This window comes from Anolis carolinensis, unplaced genomic scaffold (assembly GCF_035594765.1).
Source record: "Anolis carolinensis isolate JA03-04 unplaced genomic scaffold, rAnoCar3.1.pri scaffold_13, whole genome shotgun sequence".
Lineage (NCBI taxonomy): Eukaryota > Metazoa > Chordata > Lepidosauria > Squamata > Dactyloidae > Anolis > Anolis carolinensis.
Window position 1 is genome coordinate 8,073,093 of NW_026943824.1, and position 18,296 is coordinate 8,091,388.

At 53.9% G+C, this 18,296-nt stretch overlaps 3 protein-coding genes across 5 annotated transcripts in view; 2 read left to right on the forward strand and 1 right to left on the reverse strand.

Annotated features, from left to right (window-relative positions):
• The window catches only part of gtf3c1 (general transcription factor IIIC subunit 1), a 15,996-nt gene extending 3,508 nt beyond the window's left edge, over nucleotides 1–12,488 (forward strand). For 2 of the 3 annotated variants that reach the window (XM_062964380.1, XM_062964382.1), the window contains exons 6-37: nucleotides 7–130; nucleotides 219–377; nucleotides 700–815; nucleotides 912–1,221; nucleotides 1,486–1,604; nucleotides 2,121–2,263; nucleotides 2,587–2,740; nucleotides 2,897–3,000; nucleotides 3,404–3,564; nucleotides 3,647–3,892; nucleotides 4,128–4,273; nucleotides 4,534–4,631; nucleotides 4,933–5,029; nucleotides 5,300–5,477; nucleotides 5,611–5,752; nucleotides 5,997–6,132; nucleotides 6,262–6,343; nucleotides 6,464–6,652; nucleotides 6,802–6,959; nucleotides 7,052–7,194; nucleotides 7,375–7,456; nucleotides 7,593–7,705; nucleotides 7,963–8,025; nucleotides 8,210–8,303; nucleotides 8,566–8,738; nucleotides 8,913–9,197; nucleotides 9,361–9,635; nucleotides 9,780–10,066; nucleotides 10,413–10,968; nucleotides 11,287–11,326; nucleotides 11,820–12,012; nucleotides 12,206–12,488. In XM_062964380.1, coding sequence (XP_062820450.1) covers nucleotides 7–130; nucleotides 219–377; nucleotides 700–815; nucleotides 912–1,221; nucleotides 1,486–1,604; nucleotides 2,121–2,263; nucleotides 2,587–2,740; nucleotides 2,897–3,000; nucleotides 3,404–3,564; nucleotides 3,647–3,892; nucleotides 4,128–4,273; nucleotides 4,534–4,631; nucleotides 4,933–5,029; nucleotides 5,300–5,477; nucleotides 5,611–5,752; nucleotides 5,997–6,132; nucleotides 6,262–6,343; nucleotides 6,464–6,652; nucleotides 6,802–6,959; nucleotides 7,052–7,194; nucleotides 7,375–7,456; nucleotides 7,593–7,705; nucleotides 7,963–8,025; nucleotides 8,210–8,303; nucleotides 8,566–8,738; nucleotides 8,913–9,197; nucleotides 9,361–9,635; nucleotides 9,780–10,066; nucleotides 10,413–10,968; nucleotides 11,287–11,326; nucleotides 11,820–12,012; nucleotides 12,206–12,436 — 5,397 coding nt within the window. In that variant the 3' untranslated portion in view covers nucleotides 12,437–12,488. The remainder of the gene's footprint in view (nucleotides 1–6; nucleotides 131–218; nucleotides 378–699; nucleotides 816–911; nucleotides 1,222–1,485; nucleotides 1,605–2,120; nucleotides 2,264–2,586; nucleotides 2,741–2,896; nucleotides 3,001–3,403; nucleotides 3,565–3,646; nucleotides 3,893–4,127; nucleotides 4,274–4,533; nucleotides 4,632–4,932; nucleotides 5,030–5,299; nucleotides 5,478–5,610; nucleotides 5,753–5,996; nucleotides 6,133–6,261; nucleotides 6,344–6,463; nucleotides 6,653–6,801; nucleotides 6,960–7,051; nucleotides 7,195–7,374; nucleotides 7,457–7,592; nucleotides 7,706–7,962; nucleotides 8,026–8,209; nucleotides 8,304–8,565; nucleotides 8,739–8,912; nucleotides 9,198–9,360; nucleotides 9,636–9,779; nucleotides 10,067–10,412; nucleotides 10,969–11,286; nucleotides 11,327–11,819; nucleotides 12,013–12,205) is intronic. The other variant, XM_062964381.1, reaches the window with a different exon arrangement.
• A 1,662-nt stretch (nucleotides 12,489–14,150) lies between these two features.
• On the reverse strand, nucleotides 14,151–15,112 carry polr3k (RNA polymerase III subunit K). The gene is made up of 3 exons (XM_062964426.1): nucleotides 14,978–15,112; nucleotides 14,798–14,885; nucleotides 14,151–14,509 (listed from the first exon to the last, which is right to left on the reverse strand). Exons 1-3 carry the CDS (start codon nucleotides 15,086–15,088, stop codon nucleotides 14,382–14,384), a joined length of 327 nt encoding a protein of 108 aa, XP_062820496.1. The 5' UTR covers nucleotides 15,089–15,112; the 3' UTR covers nucleotides 14,151–14,381.
• Nucleotides 15,107–17,828, forward strand: snrnp25 (small nuclear ribonucleoprotein U11/U12 subunit 25). The gene is made up of 5 exons (XM_003229253.4): nucleotides 15,107–15,241; nucleotides 16,244–16,340; nucleotides 16,976–17,081; nucleotides 17,182–17,256; nucleotides 17,488–17,828. Exons 1-5 carry the CDS (start codon nucleotides 15,119–15,121, stop codon nucleotides 17,540–17,542), a joined length of 456 nt encoding a protein of 151 aa, XP_003229301.1. The 5' UTR covers nucleotides 15,107–15,118; the 3' UTR covers nucleotides 17,543–17,828.
• The last annotated feature ends 468 nt before the right edge of the window (nucleotides 17,829–18,296 follow it).

Consider the following 18,296-nt stretch of genomic DNA (forward strand, 5'->3'; position numbering starts at 1 on the left):
TCACAGGGTCTTGCTGAGAAAACCTGTAAGCGCCTCTCCCAGTACATGCTGAATGCTGGCTTGGGCAAGATCGTGTCTGTCCCCTTACAGGATGTCTGCCCAAGTAGAGGCCCCTTCAAGACAAAGAAGGGTAAGAAAGTCCTGTATGAGTGTGTGCATTTTCACAGTGCCATTTTTATTCATTACTGGAACTGTCTGAGCTGCGAATTTGCTCTCAGGAACCGACGTCGTGGTCCGCTGCCTGAAGCTGGTGAAGGAGTTTCGGAAGAAGGTGGACGATTACCACGATGAGGAGGATGAAGAGCTGATCAATAAAAGTGTGCAGCCAGTGAACCTTGTGTACGAGAGAGACATGCTGTCACAAGCATACGAACTGAGTAGGTGATGGTCTTGGAGAGTGGGGCTAAGGTAGAGGGCCCTTCCCAAGGCATGCATGCATGCATTCCCCTGCCCTGCCCACATCTTTCTGGGCTCTATAGGTGAAGCCACCCCCTTTTCGAGTTGCAAGCAACTGGCCTTCCATGGCTACCTCTCATCCTGAGAATCCAGGCTTCTTCTTCTGCTCCCTTAGTGAACAGTGCAGCTCTTTCAGTTGGTGCTTCACTGTGTCTGGGGCTGAGATTATTTTTTTGCTAAGCAGTTAACCTGGGTTTGGGGCACTGTGGGCTTCAGCTTTCTCTATCTTCGTCTCCTCCTCAGTTGAAAGCTGGGGAACCAAAGGCATTTCCCAGGCGGAACTTCGAGCGGCCATGAATGTGGGGCGGCTGGAAGCGAGGATGCTGTGCCGCCTCCTGGAGAGATACAAAGTGATCAAGGTAAAGTCTGTCCTCTGCTCCCACAGCTCTGCTTTGCCCCTGCCTTCCCCATCTTGGGCCTCTTAGCAACAAATGGCTGCCTTGCTCCTTGCTCAGGGATTTATGGAGGATGAAGGCAGGCAGCGGACAACCAAGTACATAACCTGCGCGTTTGCGGAGGAGAGCAACCTGAGCCGGCAGTTTGAGCAGGAGAAGGCTCGCAGTGAGCGGTTGAGCATGGCCAGCGCCTCTGCAGCCCAGGAGGACTCCTTTCTGGGAGGAGAGCTCTCCCCGGTGGAGGAGGAAACACTTGTCTCTGAGGAAGAGGAAGAGGAAAGAGAAGGCGACAGGACAAAGAGATCTAGCCCTCGAATGAGGCTGAGTTTCAACTCAGGAGAAAGCTTGGACCACTCAATGCAACTGAAAGGTGCAGTATTGGTTCCGCAAAGAGGAAAGAGGTGAGCGGGGTTGGGAGAAGAGGAAGTATTGCGGGAAGGCTTGAATGGCAACAATCCATCTCTGCTGTGACCCTAACAATGAACAGAGCCTTGGCCAAAGAGATTTGCAAGGATTTGCAATTTAGTTGGTTGTGTCTTTCTTTTGAAACTTACCTGGAAGTTGCCAGTTTGGAGGTAGCTGTCTCCTTCAAGTCTCTCTGAGTGTCCTAATGAAATCCCTGCTCACTTGACAGATGCCGATTCTGCTCTGGAGACCCTCGGGCAGGAAGCCTCTCTTTCAGACAGTGTGCTGGTTGAGGAGGATGTCAGTGCCATCGCTGTGGTGGAGGAAGTCAGACCAGAAACTCCCAAAGTAAGAAAAAGAGCCCAGTCTGCCTATTCCCTGCTGGTAGCAAGTGTGTGCCTTTTGCAGAGGACATTTGGGGAAGGCAAAACTGAGCAATGACCCCTGAGTTGGAACACATGAAAGTTTTCCTTCCTGGAGGAGAGCAGCCAATCAGTGATAGCAACAGGACTGTGGCAGAGGGACCTCAAAAGGGGCCTGCCTTGCCTTGTGGCTTTGGTTCAATTTCCACTTAGCCATAAGAGCCCACTGGGGGACCATGGCAGATCTCACTCTCTCAGTGTCAGAAGGTGTGGGCCAATTTACATCAGATAGATCTTGTCCAGAACCCTGAGGAGATGGTCACTATGACTGAAAAGCACATAACACTAAAAAGTGAGGGGTCAGATGGACAGGGCTTTTGTGTTCCTGTGGATATCCACCAGGGACTTTCCATCATCTTGCCCAGAGCCTACTCCTTGCTTTGTGAGGGTTCAGTTGCTGTTTCCCACTCTGCTTAACCAGCCTTTTCTGTCCCTTGGCCAGAAGGGCAGCGATGAGAAGAAAAAAGACAGGCGCTCACGGACCGTGGCGGCAGAGCGGTCGCATGAGACCTATCGCTTGCTGAAGCGGCGGAACCTCATCATAGAGGCTGTCCGAAACCTTCGCCTTATTGAGAGCTTGTTTGCGTAAGTTGGGGGAGAGTGAAACAGTAGACAGGGTTCTTCCTTCTGACCCATTCTTATCTCTTGAGAAAGGCAAATTTCTCTGAGGATCAGCATGGCTTGTTGATTTGTTTCCCTGCCAGTGTCTTTGTATCACATCCGCCTTCATCTGCACATAAGGTTTGCTGGAAATGAGGAGCAGCTTGTACTCAGCAGAATAGCATGAGGAGCCCCCCCCCCCCCCCACTCAATTCCTACTGCCTTCCCTCCTATGATTCTATGATTCTTTTCTGGCAAGAAATGCTATCACTGCTGAAAAGTTCCTCTGACAGTCTCTCTTCCTTCAGGCTCCAGAAGATGATCATGGAGCAGGAGAAGCAGGAAGGAGTCCTGACCCGGTGCTGCAAGAAGTCCATTCTCCGCCTGGTGCAGAAGCTCTCTCAGGAAGGCCTCCTGCGCCTCTACCGCACCACCGTGATCCAGGACGGCATCAGCAGAAAGGTACCTGGCTCTTTGTGCAAAGAAAGTGGGTCCACAATTCCCCTGTAATCCAGCCAAAAGCCTGAGGAGCCATGAACTAAGGGGGCATGCGGGGTGGCCCCAGCATCTTTGTCCCCAGTGGGGCTGCATTCTTCTCACCTGCACCTTGCTTTACAGGTTGAGTTTGTGGTGGACCCCTCCGTGAACCCTAGCGATCCCCTGGTGAAAAGTGCCATTGAGCAAGTGCGCTTCCGCATCTCCAACTCGAGTACTGTGAACAGGCAGGTTGTAGAAGGATGGCCCGTGGGAACAGAAGGTGGCTGCACAGAGTAGGGAGGGGGCTAGAAGAGCAGCCTGGGTGACTGTTGTGAGAAGAAGCTCCCTCTGAAGCAGGGTGGACCAAGGTGACCACAGGGCACCCTCCTCCTGTTCCCTGGAAGCCCCGGTTTCTTTTCTTGGGGTCTTCATGGGGCCACCTTGTGTTTCCCTCCTCTAACCATCCAAAGCATGATTGGTGAGGCTTCCTCCCTCCTGGGTTCCATCTTCCACAGAGGACTCCAGGGCTAAGTGGGAAATGGCCTGGCAGGTTGTCAGAGCAGGGAGCCCCTGGGAAGGGTTGGTCTGGGCCTGCTGGACAAGCCCCTGGAGCTGGAGTCTGATCTGTCTCTCCCTTCCTGGTGGCAGGATTAAACTCCCGCAGACCCCAACACCTCAGGACTGCCTTGGAGAAGGAAGCCAGGAGACTGGTGCTGGGGACGCCTTGAAGGAGATGGAGGGTCGCTCATCTCCTTGCAAAGCTGGGGAGAAGGTGCAGGTTGCAAAGTTCAGCTACCACCCTGAGATAGGTACAGTCAGGGCCTTGTCTTGCTATCTTTTGTGGCTGGGTGACAAGGGCCTTTCCTGAAGCCAGCCTCCACTTTCCTCCAGTGCCAGGCCTGGGTCGCTCCCTCGGCTTCCTGCCCAAAATGCCCCGCTTAAAGATGGTCCATCTCTTCCTGTGGTACCTGGTTTATGGACATCCCCTGTACCGCCTTCAGAACACGAGCGGCAGCAAAGAGCCCGGCACAAGCACTGGGTCCCCACTGGGGCAGAAGGAGCACCAGGAGAAAGGCCTGGAAAGATCCCTTGAGGGTCCAGCCCTGGAAGTGGAGGTGGAGCTTGGAGAGCAGGCCGGTAAGGATCCAGCACAGTTTGTGTGTTGTGTGTGTGGAGGGGCCTGGAATGGGAGAGCCGCCATATGCTCCCTGGATGTCCATTTCAGCAGTTGGGAGCAGCATTGTGAGCTCCCTCGATGCAGCCCCAGAGCAAGGGATGCATTAGGGGAAACCATGCAGCACATCCACATAGACACAGACAAACACAGCCAGTTGGGACTCTGAGGATACTTCTCCTCCTGGTTTCCTCACAGTATATGTGGACAACGCCTCCTGGATGCGCCATGTCCCTCCCCTGCCAATCCACCGGGAGTTTGGCCATGGATGGGCTCTGGTCAGCGACATCCTCCTCTGTTTGCCACTCTCTCTCTTTGTCCAGATGGTGCAAGTCAGCTACAAGGTGAGGGGTCTTCGCTCAGTGGGACCCTGGCTCTGGAGGAGCCTCTTTGGGGCTTGCTTCAAGTGGTCCCCCTATTTGTGTCTGTGTTAACGTCTGAGAGTAGCAGGCGAAGATCCTTCTTCCCCAGAGACCCTGCTGGTCAACATTTTGCCACTGCCACTCTCAGGTTTTCTGCTATTGCAAGTAACTTTGTTATAATTGCTCATTTGCCAATCTTGGTCTCACATGAAAATGTAACACTGTGTAAAAATCACTTCTAGGTGGACGGCCTGGAGGATTATTTCAACGACCCTTTGAAAAAACACACATTGATCAGATATCTCCCAAGATCAATCCGACAGAAACTCCTGTACAAGAGGTGAATAAATGGCTCATATTGTTTGGGTGGAGTTGAATTTGACAGGAGAAGGAGCCAGAGGGGAGTGCGTAGTGATTGTGGATGCTCTTAAACATAGGCATGTCTTTGCACTTTGTTGTACAACTCACTCTAGGCCACAATATCTCCGTTGTTAGGCTTCCAAGGACTGTTGGATGGAGTGAATTGGTCAGGATTTTAAGAACTAAGGATAGATGTTTTACTATGAGAAAAAAAACCCAAACAATGTGGCTGACTCAGGAATGGTTTTGACACCAAGACTTCTTTTTTTGTCCCTCTCCAGGAGATACATCTTCTGCATTGTGGAATGCCTGCAGCGGCTGTGTTACATGGGGCTGGTACAGTTTGGCCCCACAGAGAAATTTCAAGAAAAGGACCAGGTGATTTATTTCTGAGACAACAAGATGCAGGGACCATTGGGGGTCAGACGCTCTGCCTTGAAACCCAGGAAGCAGCCTTGTGCAAGAAGTCACACTCTCTCAGCCTTTGGAAGGCACTGGCCATTGATCAGATGTTGCCCTGAAAACCCCATGAGTTTAACTCCAAAGTTTAAGACAGAGGTGGCAGGAATGAACACAGAGGGCTCTGTAAGAGCTGCCAACTGTCCCTGGGGCAGATCCCTGACCTGGGTCTTGTGGGTGCCTTTGCAGGTATTTGTCTACATGAAGAAGAAGGCCGCCATTGTGGACACCACTGTCTGCGAGCCCCATTACAACTTGGCCCAAAGTAGCCGCCCCTTTGACAGGCGCCTCTACGTCTTGAACTCCCTGCATGACGTGGAGAACTTCTGGTTCGACCTGCAGTGCGTCTGCCTCAACACCCCACTAGGTATCTGTCCTGCCTCTGTCCCTCAGCCTCCAGGCTCCACTGCCCTCTGGGTTCCTGCCAGGTCCACCTGGAGCATCTGCGGCTTTTCTGGTTCCTCTCCTAACCTTCGACGGGGTCCTCCTGCTTCCTTCAGGAATCGTGCGTCACCCGCGGGCCAAGCGGAGCGGGGCCCAAGCCGAGGAGACCAGCACTGTCCTGGATGCAGCTCTGGAGCAAGAGTCGGCTGCTCATAAGCACAACCTGGAGCGCAAGTGTGCCATGCTGGAGTACTCCACGTGAGTCTCACCTATGGTGCAAACTGGGCTGCTTCTCAGGGATTGAGGGAAACAGGTCTCCTCCCTTCCCCTCCCCTATAATGGGTTGTGCCCCTCCTTCCAGGTCTTTCAGAGCAGGGGAGTAGGGCTGGCTTCCCATGAGAGAAGTGAAGTCCTGCTGGAGGCTTCTGTTGTGGGACTAATATGTCCATCCTTCTGAATGGAGCTCCTTCCCTGACTGGTCTTCTCCTTCTGCTTCTCCCAGAGGAAGCCGAGAAGTGCAGGACGATGGGTCAATCCCTGGAGATGGGCTGGGAGCAGGAGGGCTGGATTCCAGCTTTTACAGCCACTTGAAACGCAATTGGATCTGGACAAGTTACATCATTAACAAGACCAAAAAGGTGAGTTCTTCCACCGCACCTTCATAAAGGAATCATTGTTTTTGAAACCCGCTTTCCCCTCCTTCCCTTCCCTTCCCTTCCCTTCCTCCCACTAGGCCATGTCCAATGCCTCTTCTGCTTCCTTGCCAGGAGAACGTAATAGCCGAAGTGGGGCACACAGTCCGGCTCCAGACCTTCCTGACCAAACGCTCCCTGCCACTGGCCGCAAGAGGTGAGAAGGCGCAGTGGGGGCTGGCTGTCCTATGGGCTGTATTCTGTCCCTTTGCAGGAGGCCCAGGCACGGCCCTGCTGTGCCTCTGGTCTCACCCAGGGCTTTCCCTGTGCCTCTCAGGGGAAAATGGCGCTTCTTGGGGAGCTGCTCTGGCTGGTCCAGACCCTGCCGTGCAGAAGGAGGACTTGGAAGTCGGAAAGGAGGCAGCCCTGAACCGGAACAAGAGGGTGAGGGGCGGGAAGAGCCAGAAGAGACGACGGCCGAAGAAGGACGTGGTGAAGAAGGTGAAAAAGAAGAAGAGAAAGAAGGGTGAGGGCCTCCACGGGGGCAACTGTGGGGGCAACACCCATATGACACAGAACTCACACACACAGTGTGTTGGCAATTCAGTTGGTCGGCTGGAAAGTCATTTTCTCTGTCTCTCTCCATCCCTCTCTCTGTTACTGGTGCTTCCCAAGATGCGGGCTCTGTGGAGAAGAGCAAGAGGCCGCGCTACCATGATGAAGCAGACCAGAGCGCCTTACAGCGGATGACCCGCCTGAGGGTCACTTGGACCGTCCAGGAGGACAGCCTTCTGATGCTTTGCCGGATTGCCAGCAATGTCCTCAATGCCAAGGTGAGCCGGGGGGAGGGGGGGCTGCTTTGTGTCTGCAAGCAGAGGATATGTCTCCTTGGCGGCCCAGAGGCTAACCGGGACTTCCGATGCAGGTGAAGGGACCATTCGTCACGTGGCAGGTGGTCAGGGACATCCTGCATAGCAGCTTCGAGGAATCGTTGGACAAGACCTCCCATTCTGTGGGGCGCAGGGCTCGCTTCATTGTCAAGAACCCCCAGACCTACCTCAATTACAAGTGAGAGGACTCCCTCCCTTGGGATGCCACCCTGTTGAGTCAAGAGCATCATGCCTTTTCCTGGTCCTTTCCTTCCTCTGGGTTCCCTTCCAGGCACAGAGCCCTGGCTCCCCGAGTGGCACCTGGGTGGGTTAATGCTCCCTGGGAGGAATCTGGCTCTCAGGCCTGTCATTTTCCCAGGGTCTGCCTGGCAGAGGTCTACCAAGACAGGGCTCTGATCGAGGACTTCATGAGCAGGAAGGGCAACTACCACAATACCAAGGTCAGGGCACCCCCTCACTTTCCCTCTGTGCATTTTGTGCTGAAGGAGGGCATCATGGGGAGGTGGAGTGACCCTTGCTGGTGGCCAGACACGGGTTCTGGTCAGGAAGTGGCTTGCTCCTCTTTTGTGTCAAAAGGTTTGTTCAAAAGAGTTCAAGGAGTTTGTGGAGCGGCTGAAGGAGAAATTCAGCTCCACGCTGGGCAACCCCCGGCCGACCATCCCAGACACCCTCCAGGAGCTTTTTCGCAGGTACCTCCGCCTCCCTCCCATCAAAGCCATTGCCCTCTGGCTGCGCTTTCTGAGGGCAGGCCCTCTTTGGACCATTGTCCAGTGATGGGCAGGGCTTCTGGGGGGACTTTTAGAGAGGCCAGTGGGGTCAGAAGCTGGGGGTCCTGGGTGCAGAGCAGCTGCCCTCATACTGGGAGGAGGATGGCTGAGTCTTTTGATGACCAGAAACTGGTTATTTGTCTGTCCCATTGTGGTTTCTTTCCTTTGCCCACATCCAGGTTCCGTGTCCTGGCCATTGGCGATGAGACCAGCCAAAGCAAGAAGGATGATGTCCTGAACAAGTAAGGCCTAGCAGACTCCCCATACGTTTCTTTGCTGTTCCTTTGATGTGGACCGGGGGGGGGGGGGGGGGGTGGCCTGCCTGCCTGTTGGTGCCCTGCCTACTTCAAGGGAGCATTTTTGATGAAGTGTAAATGAAGCTGAAGAGAAATCCAGCAGCTGACCAGGTTTGCCTTCTCCCTGTAGCATCAACGACATTCACTTCCTGGTGCTGCAGAACCTGATCCAGAGCACCTTGGCCCTCTCCGACAACCAGATGAAGTCCTTCCAGTCCTTCCAGGTAAGAGCCGGCCTCTCTGAAACCTGTACAGCTTTCTGTTGCTTGTGGATGGAAGACATCCCCAGGAGGAACCCAGAAGGGCTTCTGAGGGGCTGGGGAGAGGTGCAGATGAAGGCTGTCCTCAGGTGAGGCATTTGCCGATCCTCTGAGGCCTGGTGTGGAAAAGGGCCCTGGATCTAGGGGAGACCTCCTGAGTCCCAAAGTGGAGAGGGAGACAGGCAAGGGTTTGCCAAAACAGAGGCCCAGCTGATTGTGCTTGCAGACCTTCCGCCTCTACCGGGAGTATCAGGACGAGATCCTGGTGAAGGCCTTCCTGGAGTGCCAGAAGAGGAGCCTGGTGAACCGCCGGAGGGGCAATCACAGCCTGGGGCCCAAGAAGAGCCGGGCCCTCCCCTTTGTACCCATGTCCTATCAGCTCTCCCAGAGTTACTACAGGTCTGTGCGCCCTTCCCCTCCCCTCACTCTTCCTGCTTGATGCAAAATGTGGTGCTTTTGTACAGCTTTTGGGTGGAAAGGCAGCCAATATCCCCAATAACACCCCCCCCCCCCCCCCGGATAGTGTCCCAGCAGAGTGAAGGGCAAGGGGTTATTCTCTATTCTTCCTTACAGGGTCTTCAGCTGGCGCTTCCCCAGCACTTTGTGCAGTGAGGCCTACCAGTTCCTCTTGAAGCTCAAGGAGGCGGGGAAGGGGGACCAGGCCTCTAGCTTTTCCTTCAAGGACCAGGACAACCCCTGCGCCCCCGAAATGGTAACCTTCCCCCTGGACGGCCCTGGAGGTTACTGCGCGGCCATCCTGGCCCTCTTCTGCCTGGGCCTGGTCTCTGTGGAGGTCACCATCCCAGAGCAGATCGTGGTGGTGGACAGCACCATGGTGGAGAACGAGGTCGTGAAGAGGTCAGGGCCCAAATGTGGTGAAGGGGGAAACATGGGGAGGGCGGGAGCAGTGCTTTCTTAATTGAGGTCAAGCTGGAAGTAAACCAGACTCTGAAGGGATCTATCTGGGTCTTTCTTGAGGGCTGCTGCCCCTTCTTCCCTGCCTTTGCTCTGCTCCTTGCAGCCTGGGGAAAGAGGGCCTGGAGGAAGAAGAGGAGGAGGAGGAGGAGGAAGAGGAAGAAGACGAGGCGGAGGAGGCAGGAGGGTCTGGCAAGTGCCAGATTGAGGTGAAGGCGCACCAGGCCTCGCACACCAACTACCTGCTGATGCGCGGCTACTACGCCCCGGGGATCGTCAGCACCAGGAACCTGAGCCCCACTGACAATATTGTGGTCAGCTCCTGCCAAGTGAAGGTCAAGCTGAGGGAGACCCCAGCCGCAGGCAGCCTCATGGGCCAAGGTCAGTCCTTTGGGAAGGACAGACAGATGGGGAAAGAGGGTCCTGTCAGTTAGCTCCTTAGCTCGCCTTTGGGACAGGTCACCTACAAGTGGATGGTGGGATTCCCTTTGTTGCCACTTGGCTGACTGCATTGTATCCTTTCAGAGCCGCTGGACCTGGAGCGCATGCCGGTGGGAGCCACTTGTCTGCCCCCCTCGTTCACCAGGAGGTTCACTGCTCAGGAAGCAGGAGAAGGAGACCCGTCTGCCTTCCCGCAGGCCCTGGAGCATCTCAACTATGGCCCTGGGGATGTTAGGGCTGCCCTGGAGGTCTTCCGCGAGGTAGAGGCCACCTCCCATTTCGGGGCCCGCAAGGTGGACCTGGCCAGGAGGTTCCAGACCTACGAAGAGCCTGGTGCAGAGCGGACCTTGCTCTTGCCTCAGTACCTGCAGGTTCGTTGGTTGGTCCGCGAAAGAAAGGCAATAAGAGGGAGGCGCAGACGCTGGTCAGTGGATCTGGAGCAGGCATGGGCAAACCTGGGCCCTCCAGGTGTTTTGGGTTTCAACTCCCATCATTCCTCACAGCCTCAGGCCCCTTCCTTTTCCCTCTCATCCACTTAAGCAGCTGAGGGGGAAAAAGAAAGGGCCTGAGGGTGTGAGTTGAAGTCCACAACACCTGGAGGGAGGGCCCAAGTTGGCCCAGGCCTGATCTGGAGACTCAGGAGCTTCTGTTTCCAAGTCATTTGCCTTGAAAGCCCTCCTTGTGTCTGTGATGTCCTTCTCTCTCTTCAACCCTCAGGACCTCCTAGACCTGGAGCAGGTGCTGGAAGTGGGGGGCAGCTCCCCCCGTCTGGTGGCCAGAAGATTCGCTGACCCTTGGCTCTTGCACTCGGTGTACCTCAGGGAGGAGGAGCAGGAGGAGGAAGAGAGGGAGGGCCCAAGCAAATGGAGCAAGGATCCGGATCCCCACCAGGAAGGGACTGTGCCCGCCAACATCTGCAAGGAGGGGGGGCGGGAGGGGCTCAAAAGGGCCCCCCCTTCGCCTCCAGCAGAGGAGGGAACAGGAGGGAAGAGGCCAAAGCTGGAAGCAGTGACAGAAGAGGCGGCAGGAGAGGAAGAGAGGGAGACTGCAGCCGCAGAACTCATTTCAGAAGGGCCTCCAAAGGCCAGCGGGACAGGGGTCCTTGGAGGGCCAGGGGCCACCGGAGACAGCAACTCCACTAGTGCCATGGGAGAGGAAATCCGTTCTGGTGAGGAAGAGGAGCTGCCTGCGAGTGGCAAGGACTGCAAGGAGCCCAACGGAGCGCAATGCAGAGCTGACCAAGCCCAGCAGGACAGCTCTGGACCCTCCAGCGGTAAGGCCCCAGAAGGGGAAGGCGGCTTGGCTCTCCTGAAGAAGGGGTGATCGAAGGTCTAGCCAGGGGCCCCAAACAAACCCTTGGGGAAGGGAAACCTGCAGCCCTGAAGCCCTCCCCGCTGAGGGCCTTCTGCACCCCTCTGCCTTGCTGGCCTTTGTACAGCTGTCCAAGGTGGCACTGCCTCTGGTCAGCTGGTGCGGCCAAGCGCTCCGTTGGTGGCTGAGATTGACACAGAGCTCAGCCAATGAGGGGAGGGGAGAGGCAGTGTTTTATTTTATTCTCTGGATAGTAATTTGCATTTCTCCTTCATCCTAGAATATTCTGCAGGGAAGGGAGGTCCAGCTGAGCAAGGAAGGTGAGTGAGCAACAACATTATGGGACCTGCCTTGCCCTGAGCAGAGTGGGCCCAGCTGGAGAGAAGGAGAGAGGGTCCAGCCACCACAAAGGCCTCAGATAGCCATCCAAACAAACCACGCTTATTAAGAAGCATGGAGTCATAATGAAGTCGAATAGTGTACAAATCCATGAAATCATTTTGTCAGTAGATGGGCACACACACAAGACTCTCATCATTGAGAAGACATTAGTGTTACCTGAGAAATTCCTGCTGCTTGTGCGGGGGCCACTTGGGTCTTTGTGAAGCATGCAGGAGGGGCCCTTCTGATGGAGCCATGCAGCCAGCTCCATTGGGAACTACTGCATGGGTTTTATTGACTATTTGGGTTTTCTTAATTCACTGGTCTCGGGCTTATTCTGGCACTAGTGGGAAATCGGGAGGCCAAGGACCGCCATTCTTACTCTTGCTTTTGTGGGAGGTGGTCTCCTTGATCTGTGCTTCCTCTCCTTAGGGTCAGGCAAAGGGTCTCCTTTGTGGGGCGCCCATGGCGCACAGTGGACGGGAGCCTGAACCGTCCAGTCTGCAAAGGCATCATGGAGGGGGTGCTGGGCCACATCCTGACCCGGCCAGGGATCACCGAGGCAGCCCTGCGGCACCACTACCTGGGCGTCCTGCAGCCCCTGGCCCTCCGGGACATCCTGCAGGTGCGTCCAGTTGTCCATCCAGCCCCTTGGCTCCCTTTTCACCCTTCATCACTGTTCTGCAATTCTACATATATAATGAATATTGAGGGTGGCATTCAATTTCATTGTATGATGTACAATGACAATAAAGTTATTCTATTCAAGACCCTGCAAAATGGCTTACTCCCTCCTCTCTTCCTCCCTCCCTCTGCAGGGCTTGGAGTCGCTGGGCTGCATCCGCAAGCGCTGCCTGGGTCCCCTGCGCCCGGTCTCTCTCTTCTCGGCCCCCACCCCAGAGGAGCCCTTGCAGGGCCCGTCCAAGCTGAGCCAGGAGGAGGAAGAGGCCCCCTTCTACGAACCCTGCCTGGAGGCCCCTCTCAAGATGGGGAGGGTCTTCCCCTACGAGACCAACTGGAACAAGTGGGGCTCGGCCGGGGGACCCTGACCCCATGGAGGCCTCCTCCCGTTTTGTAAATAAAGCAAAAATATCTCTTTTATGGAGTCTCTTCTTCTTTAATGTTGCTGTAGCGTCATGTGTATGTATCTGATGGAACATTACATGAGAATGACCAGCATTGCAAGGAGCTGCTAACATTATGGCCATGAAATTATATGGCTATCTGCCTGTTATAATCCCACGCAAAGGTGTGGAAAAGTACAGAATGGGATTTTGGATGCAAGGCTAAACTTCTCGAGAAACTTAACCACACGACACATTATGGTTTTATGAATGCCATGTTGGAAATGGCAACCTCCCACTGTTCACTTGTTAATGTATATATTTGCTAACCTGTATTCTATGTATATGTTGATATGCCAGTTTGACTGACTTCTTTGGTGTGGGAGGGCTTATACACATATGATTGTATTGAAAACGTTCAGACTCAGGACTCCATTTTGTATTCACTTTTACATCAGACCTCAGTGGAGGTGGACGCATATACAGTAGAGTGTCACTTATCCAAGCTAAATGGGCTGGCAGAAGCTTAGATAAGCGAATATCTTGGATAATAAGGAGGGATTAAGGAAAAGCCTATTAAACATCAAATTAGGTTATGATTTTACAAATTAAGCACCAAAACATCATGTTATACAACAAATTTGACAGAAAAAGTAGTTCAATATGCAATAATGTTATGTTGTAATTACTGTATTTACAAATTTACACCAAAATATCACGATATATTGTAAACATTGACTACAAAAATGGATTGGATAATCTAGAATCTTGGATAAGCAGGGCTTGGATAAGTGAGACTCTACTGTATGTGTTTGGTCTTTAATGAAAGCGTATGTATCTATTTGGACTTCAGTATAGAAGTATGCTTATATTCTATACAGCAAGTACAAGTGAAGTTAAAGACTATGGACTATTGATTAAGAATGATACCCTGTGTATTCAGCACAGAGAGAAGCTGCATCCTATCTGTAATTGAACTTCAATAAGAAATGTACCTATATACAAGATACTTATGAGTAAACAAGATATGTTATTTAGAATCAGAGTTGAAAGAGACCTCACGGGCCATTCAGTCCAACCCCCTGCCAAGAAGCAGGAAAATCACATTCAATGCACCAAGAAGACTTTGTTGTTGTTTTTTTTTATCACTGCATGATTTAAACTAAAAGTTTTCTAAAGGGAGTGTACAGTGTTCCCTCACTTATCGCTGGGGTTAAGTTCCAGAACCACCCGCAATAAGTGAAAATCCACAAAGTAGGGACACTATATGTATTTTAATAATTATACATTATTTTAGTAGTTATACGCTATTTTAAGTATCAACCAATTGTGTATTGATAAATCTCCTCCTCCTCCCGTTGCCACATAGGCACATTTTCTCTCCCTTTGGCTTCTCCTTCCTCCCTTCCTTAGGCTGTAAATTGTAATTTTTTATTATTTATAATAGTATTTTAGAGTTTACTGAAAAACCGTGAAACAGCGAATCCACGAAAAGTGAACCACGAAGTAGTGAGGGAACACTGTATATGTTTTGGGCAATTATAGCTGCAAAGAAACAACTATCCTCTGCTAACCAAATATTTTTTTTTAGTGGCACGTCTTAGTCCTTGGCAGTTCAGAAACATGGTTCTTAAGTTTAACAGCTGAGTTACCTGTGTGCCATTACATGCATGCTTGTGAATATCACTTGTTCAAAGAGTTTACTTCTAACAAGGTCATGCTTTTATTGGCTAGTGATTTTCAAAAGGTGGTCTCCATGCGTTCATGGAGATTCACATTTGGGTGCAGATATTTTCCAATACGCCGTACGTGGGTATGACAAACATTCACCAAACCGCAAGAGTTGTTTACCGTACTCTGGATGTGTATTTGGTGACAAAGGTAGGTTTGTGGAAAGACCCAGGCTCAAGCCAACAAAGCCCCTGATTCCTCAATCCCGCCATCGGTGCCCGCATTGGGGGCTACAACACTTGTAGAAAGTGGTCATGGGTTCGTCAGCAGAGCGCGTCTGCAGCTGCATGAAGAAGGCGCGTGGGTGTTCACACTTGGGGCAAGGCTCTGTGGGGGTGGAAGGAAGGAAATATGGTATATACCAGGCATGGAAAAACTTGGGCCTTCCCTCTAGGTGTTTTGGACTTCAACTCCCAGCATGCCTCACAGCCTCAGGCCCCTTCCTTTTCCCCCTCAGCCGCTTAAGCGGCTGAGGGGGAAAAGGAAAGGGCCTGAGGCTGTGAGGCATGCTGGGAGTTGAAGTCCAAAACACCTGAAGGGAAGGCCCAAGTTGGCCCAGGCCTAATCTACATAATCCCTGGCTCCAGGCCCCGCCCCCCGCGTCGTGTCACGCACCTGCCGTGGAGTCCACGTTCTCCCAGGCCGCGGCCCCGCCCAGCACGTCGTCCACCTCCTTCAGCTTCGGGTAGCGCCGGCTCGTCACCTAGCAACGGAGAGGGAGGGAGGAAAACCGTTAGCGAAGGCCAAGGAGAAAGGGGGCGAGAGGGAGAGAGCAGGCCCCGCCCCTTGACGTGCCTTGCGCGTGACGTTGCGGACGTAGGGGCACGTCGTGCAGGCGAAGCGGTGGCAGCGCGGGCCCTCCTCGGCCACCAGGACGTTCCCGCAGGCCGGGCAGAAGAGCAGCATCCTCTCGGTTTGGCCTTCACCGGAAGTACGATGGAGGAAGAGGAGGAGGAGGAGGTGGAAGAAGAGGAGGCGCACGCGGAAGTGCTGGAGTTCTGGCAGGAAGGCCTAGCCCGCCTCGTGCGGGATCCGCTGCTCTGCGACCTCCCTGCGCAGGTAGGCGGGGCCTAGAGAGAAGGGGCGGGGCCTATATGGAAAAAGGCGGGGCCTGAAGAGAAAGGAACTGGGTCTGGGGAAGGAGCGGGGCATAGAGGCAAAAGACGGGGCCTAGAGTAGTGGTTCTCAAACTTATTTGGTCAGCTGCCCCTTTCCAGAAAAAATATGACTTAGTGCCCCCTAGAAATGGGGGCGTGGCTTAGAGGGGTGGGCGTGGCTTCTGCTCAAGAGGGTGTGGCTGAGTCCCAAGATGCAGGGCTGCGAGGTGGGCGGGGCCACAAATGGGCGGCCAGGACTGGGAAGGGGCGGAGTTACGAGCTCTGAGGCAGGGCTGAGCTTCTATCCCTGTCCTGTGGTCTCTGCCAGGACACAGGAGGCGGAGCTAGAGGAAGGGGCGGGGCCTCCTCCCAAGTGCCTGAGGGGGCTGAACCTCTATACCCCGCCCCTGTGTTCTAACAGGTGCCTCAAGGGAGGTATACAGAGACTCAGCCCTGTCTTGCGCTCTTGGGAAAAGCCCCACCCCTAGCCCCGCCCATTAGTCTTAAAAGGCCTCTCAGGAGAGGTATAGAGGCTCAGCCCTGTCTCGGGCTCTTTGAAGGAGGCCCCACCCCCTTCCCTAGCTCCACCCTCTGTGTCCCAACAAGCGCCTCAGGAGAGGTATAGATTCTCTGCCCTGTCTTGGGTTCTTGGGAAGAAGCCACGGCCACACCTCTAGCTCCGCCCCCTGTGTGTTCTAACAGGCGCCTAAGGTGCTCAGCCCTGTCTCCAGCACTTGGGAAGAGGCCCCGCCCCTCCTCTGGCCCCGCCCCCATGTCCTAATAGGTGCCATCACCAACCCCCTGGATTGCTTCAGTGGCCACCAGGGGGCAGTAGCACCCACTTTGGGAATCACTGCTTTAGCATCTGGACGGGTCTAGAGGGGCGGGTTCTAGAAGGAGGGGCAGGGCCTAGAAGGGAAAGGCGGAGCCTGGGCCTGCCACTCATCTGCGCCCTCTCTCCTAGGTAACTCCGGAGGAGATCAGCTCGCAAGTGGCGCTGGAGTACGGCCAGGCCATGACAGTGCGTGTGCGCAGAGCCGATGCCCCCGAGGCTCCGTTGCGTAAGTGCCCAAAGGGGAGGGATGTGGGCGGGGCCTCAGGGTGTGGGCGGGGCCTCGTGGCCCAAAGAGTGAGGCGCCACTCCTGCTCTCCCACTCCCTCACTCCTTTCCCTCCCATTACATAACCATTCAGTACTAATGCTGAGCAAGTTCAACAGCTCAGCGGTTTGACCCGCTCCTATTGAATATTATGGTATATTTAATGTTAATATTGAATCTGCAACACCACTCAATGCTAATCAAGGTGGCCAGTGGCAACGTTCACACTTGCCTCAAGCACAGAAGAGTTCTTTCTCCCACCCTGGACATTATTCCACAGATATATAAACCCCACTTGCCTAGTTTCCAACAGACTTCACAACCTCTTAAGAAGCCAGCTATAGATGCGGGCCAAACGTCAGGAGAGAATGCTTCTGGAACATGCAGTGTTCTCAAGTAGCTTCTGACACAATAATATGATTTGTATGATTGTTGAATGTGTTGTATTGTCTATTTGAATTTAATGTATTATTGTATGTTTTTAATGGCATTGAATGTTTGCCTTTTATGTGGTGAGCCGCCCTGAGTACTCTTAGAGAGAAAGGGTGGGATAGAAATGAAGTGTGACTGACTTTCATCCTCCCTCCCTCCCTGCAGCGGTGGTGGTGGTGCAGAATGCCAGTGTCCTGGATCTGAAGAGGGCCCTCCGGCGGTTCGTGCAGCTGCGGCAGGAGCGCGAAGGGGGCATCCAGCACATCAGCTGGTGGGTCCGGTTTCTGGGAGGTGGAGTCAGAGAGAGCCAGCCCCACACCTTCTACCCTTCTGGTCCTTAAGCCCCTCCTCCCTCTCTCCCTCCGTGACAGGAGGTACCTGTGGCGCACCTACTGCCTGACCTTCGGCGGAGAGAAACTGACCGACGACCGGAAGAAGCTGAGAGAGTGAGTCTGCGGTGCCCTTGCGCCCCTTGGGGTTCCCACTTGGAGCAGTGGAGCCAGGCACAGCTGGGCTGTGGGCCGGGGAAGGAGATGCCCTGGGCTTCCAGCTGCAGTGTTTCACCCTGCCTCCGCTGAGGAAAAGCCATGCTAGCCTCGTGCTGGCCCTTTCTGAGGGTCTGAGCCCCTGGGAGAGGAGGAGGGAGGCCTAATGCACATGACATCCTTCTGCCCCAGGTACGGCATCCGCAACCGGGATGAAGTCACCTTCGTGAAAAAGATCCGGAAGTGAGTGAGTCCACAGGCAAGCCTCCTCGGGGCCTTGAAGGGAGAGAGGCCTTTTTGGGAAGGGCAGGAGTGGCAGAGGGGCCCCGAAGCTTCCTTGAAGCCCACATATCAACTGGGGGGGCAGAGGCGCCTTCCTGCCTTCCTCCCTTCGGAGGGCAGGGCCAGGTTCCTCTTCTTGGGCTGGGAGCACAGCCGGACCACAAGGCCTTCTGGACCAGTGCTGGCCAGAGAATGAGTGCAAGGACTTTAGCATCATCTGCTGGATTTGCAATAAAGCTTGAGTAATAACTGCCCAGTTACACTTTTATACAAAGTCCCAGGTCTTTGTTGAGGGGCAGAAACAGAGCTCTCAGAAAGCCCAGCTGAGAAGGAAGCCCCAACTCTGTGACTGCAAAGAACGTTGCTTTGGGTCAGGCATAGCTCTGTGGCCTTTGGCCAGTCCTGCCCCATAGAAGACCAAGACTATGCTAAGCCCCCCCCCCCCCCCCCCGGAAGCCTTCTCAACATATGCTCCTCCAATAATTAACCCCAGGCCTGTAGCCAGGGGGGTGGGGTTTAGGGGTTCAAACCCTCCCCGAAATGTTTCAGGTTAAAAAAAAACCTGGTTTACTCATGAATTTTAACTGGTTAACCAACTCCACATGCTAAGTCTATTAGATGCAAAAAATTAAGAGTAGCCGGGGGGGGGGGGGTGGTTAGGGGTGCAACCCCCTTCCCCAAAATTTTCAAGAAAACCCCGAATTTTTTTTCTGGTTACA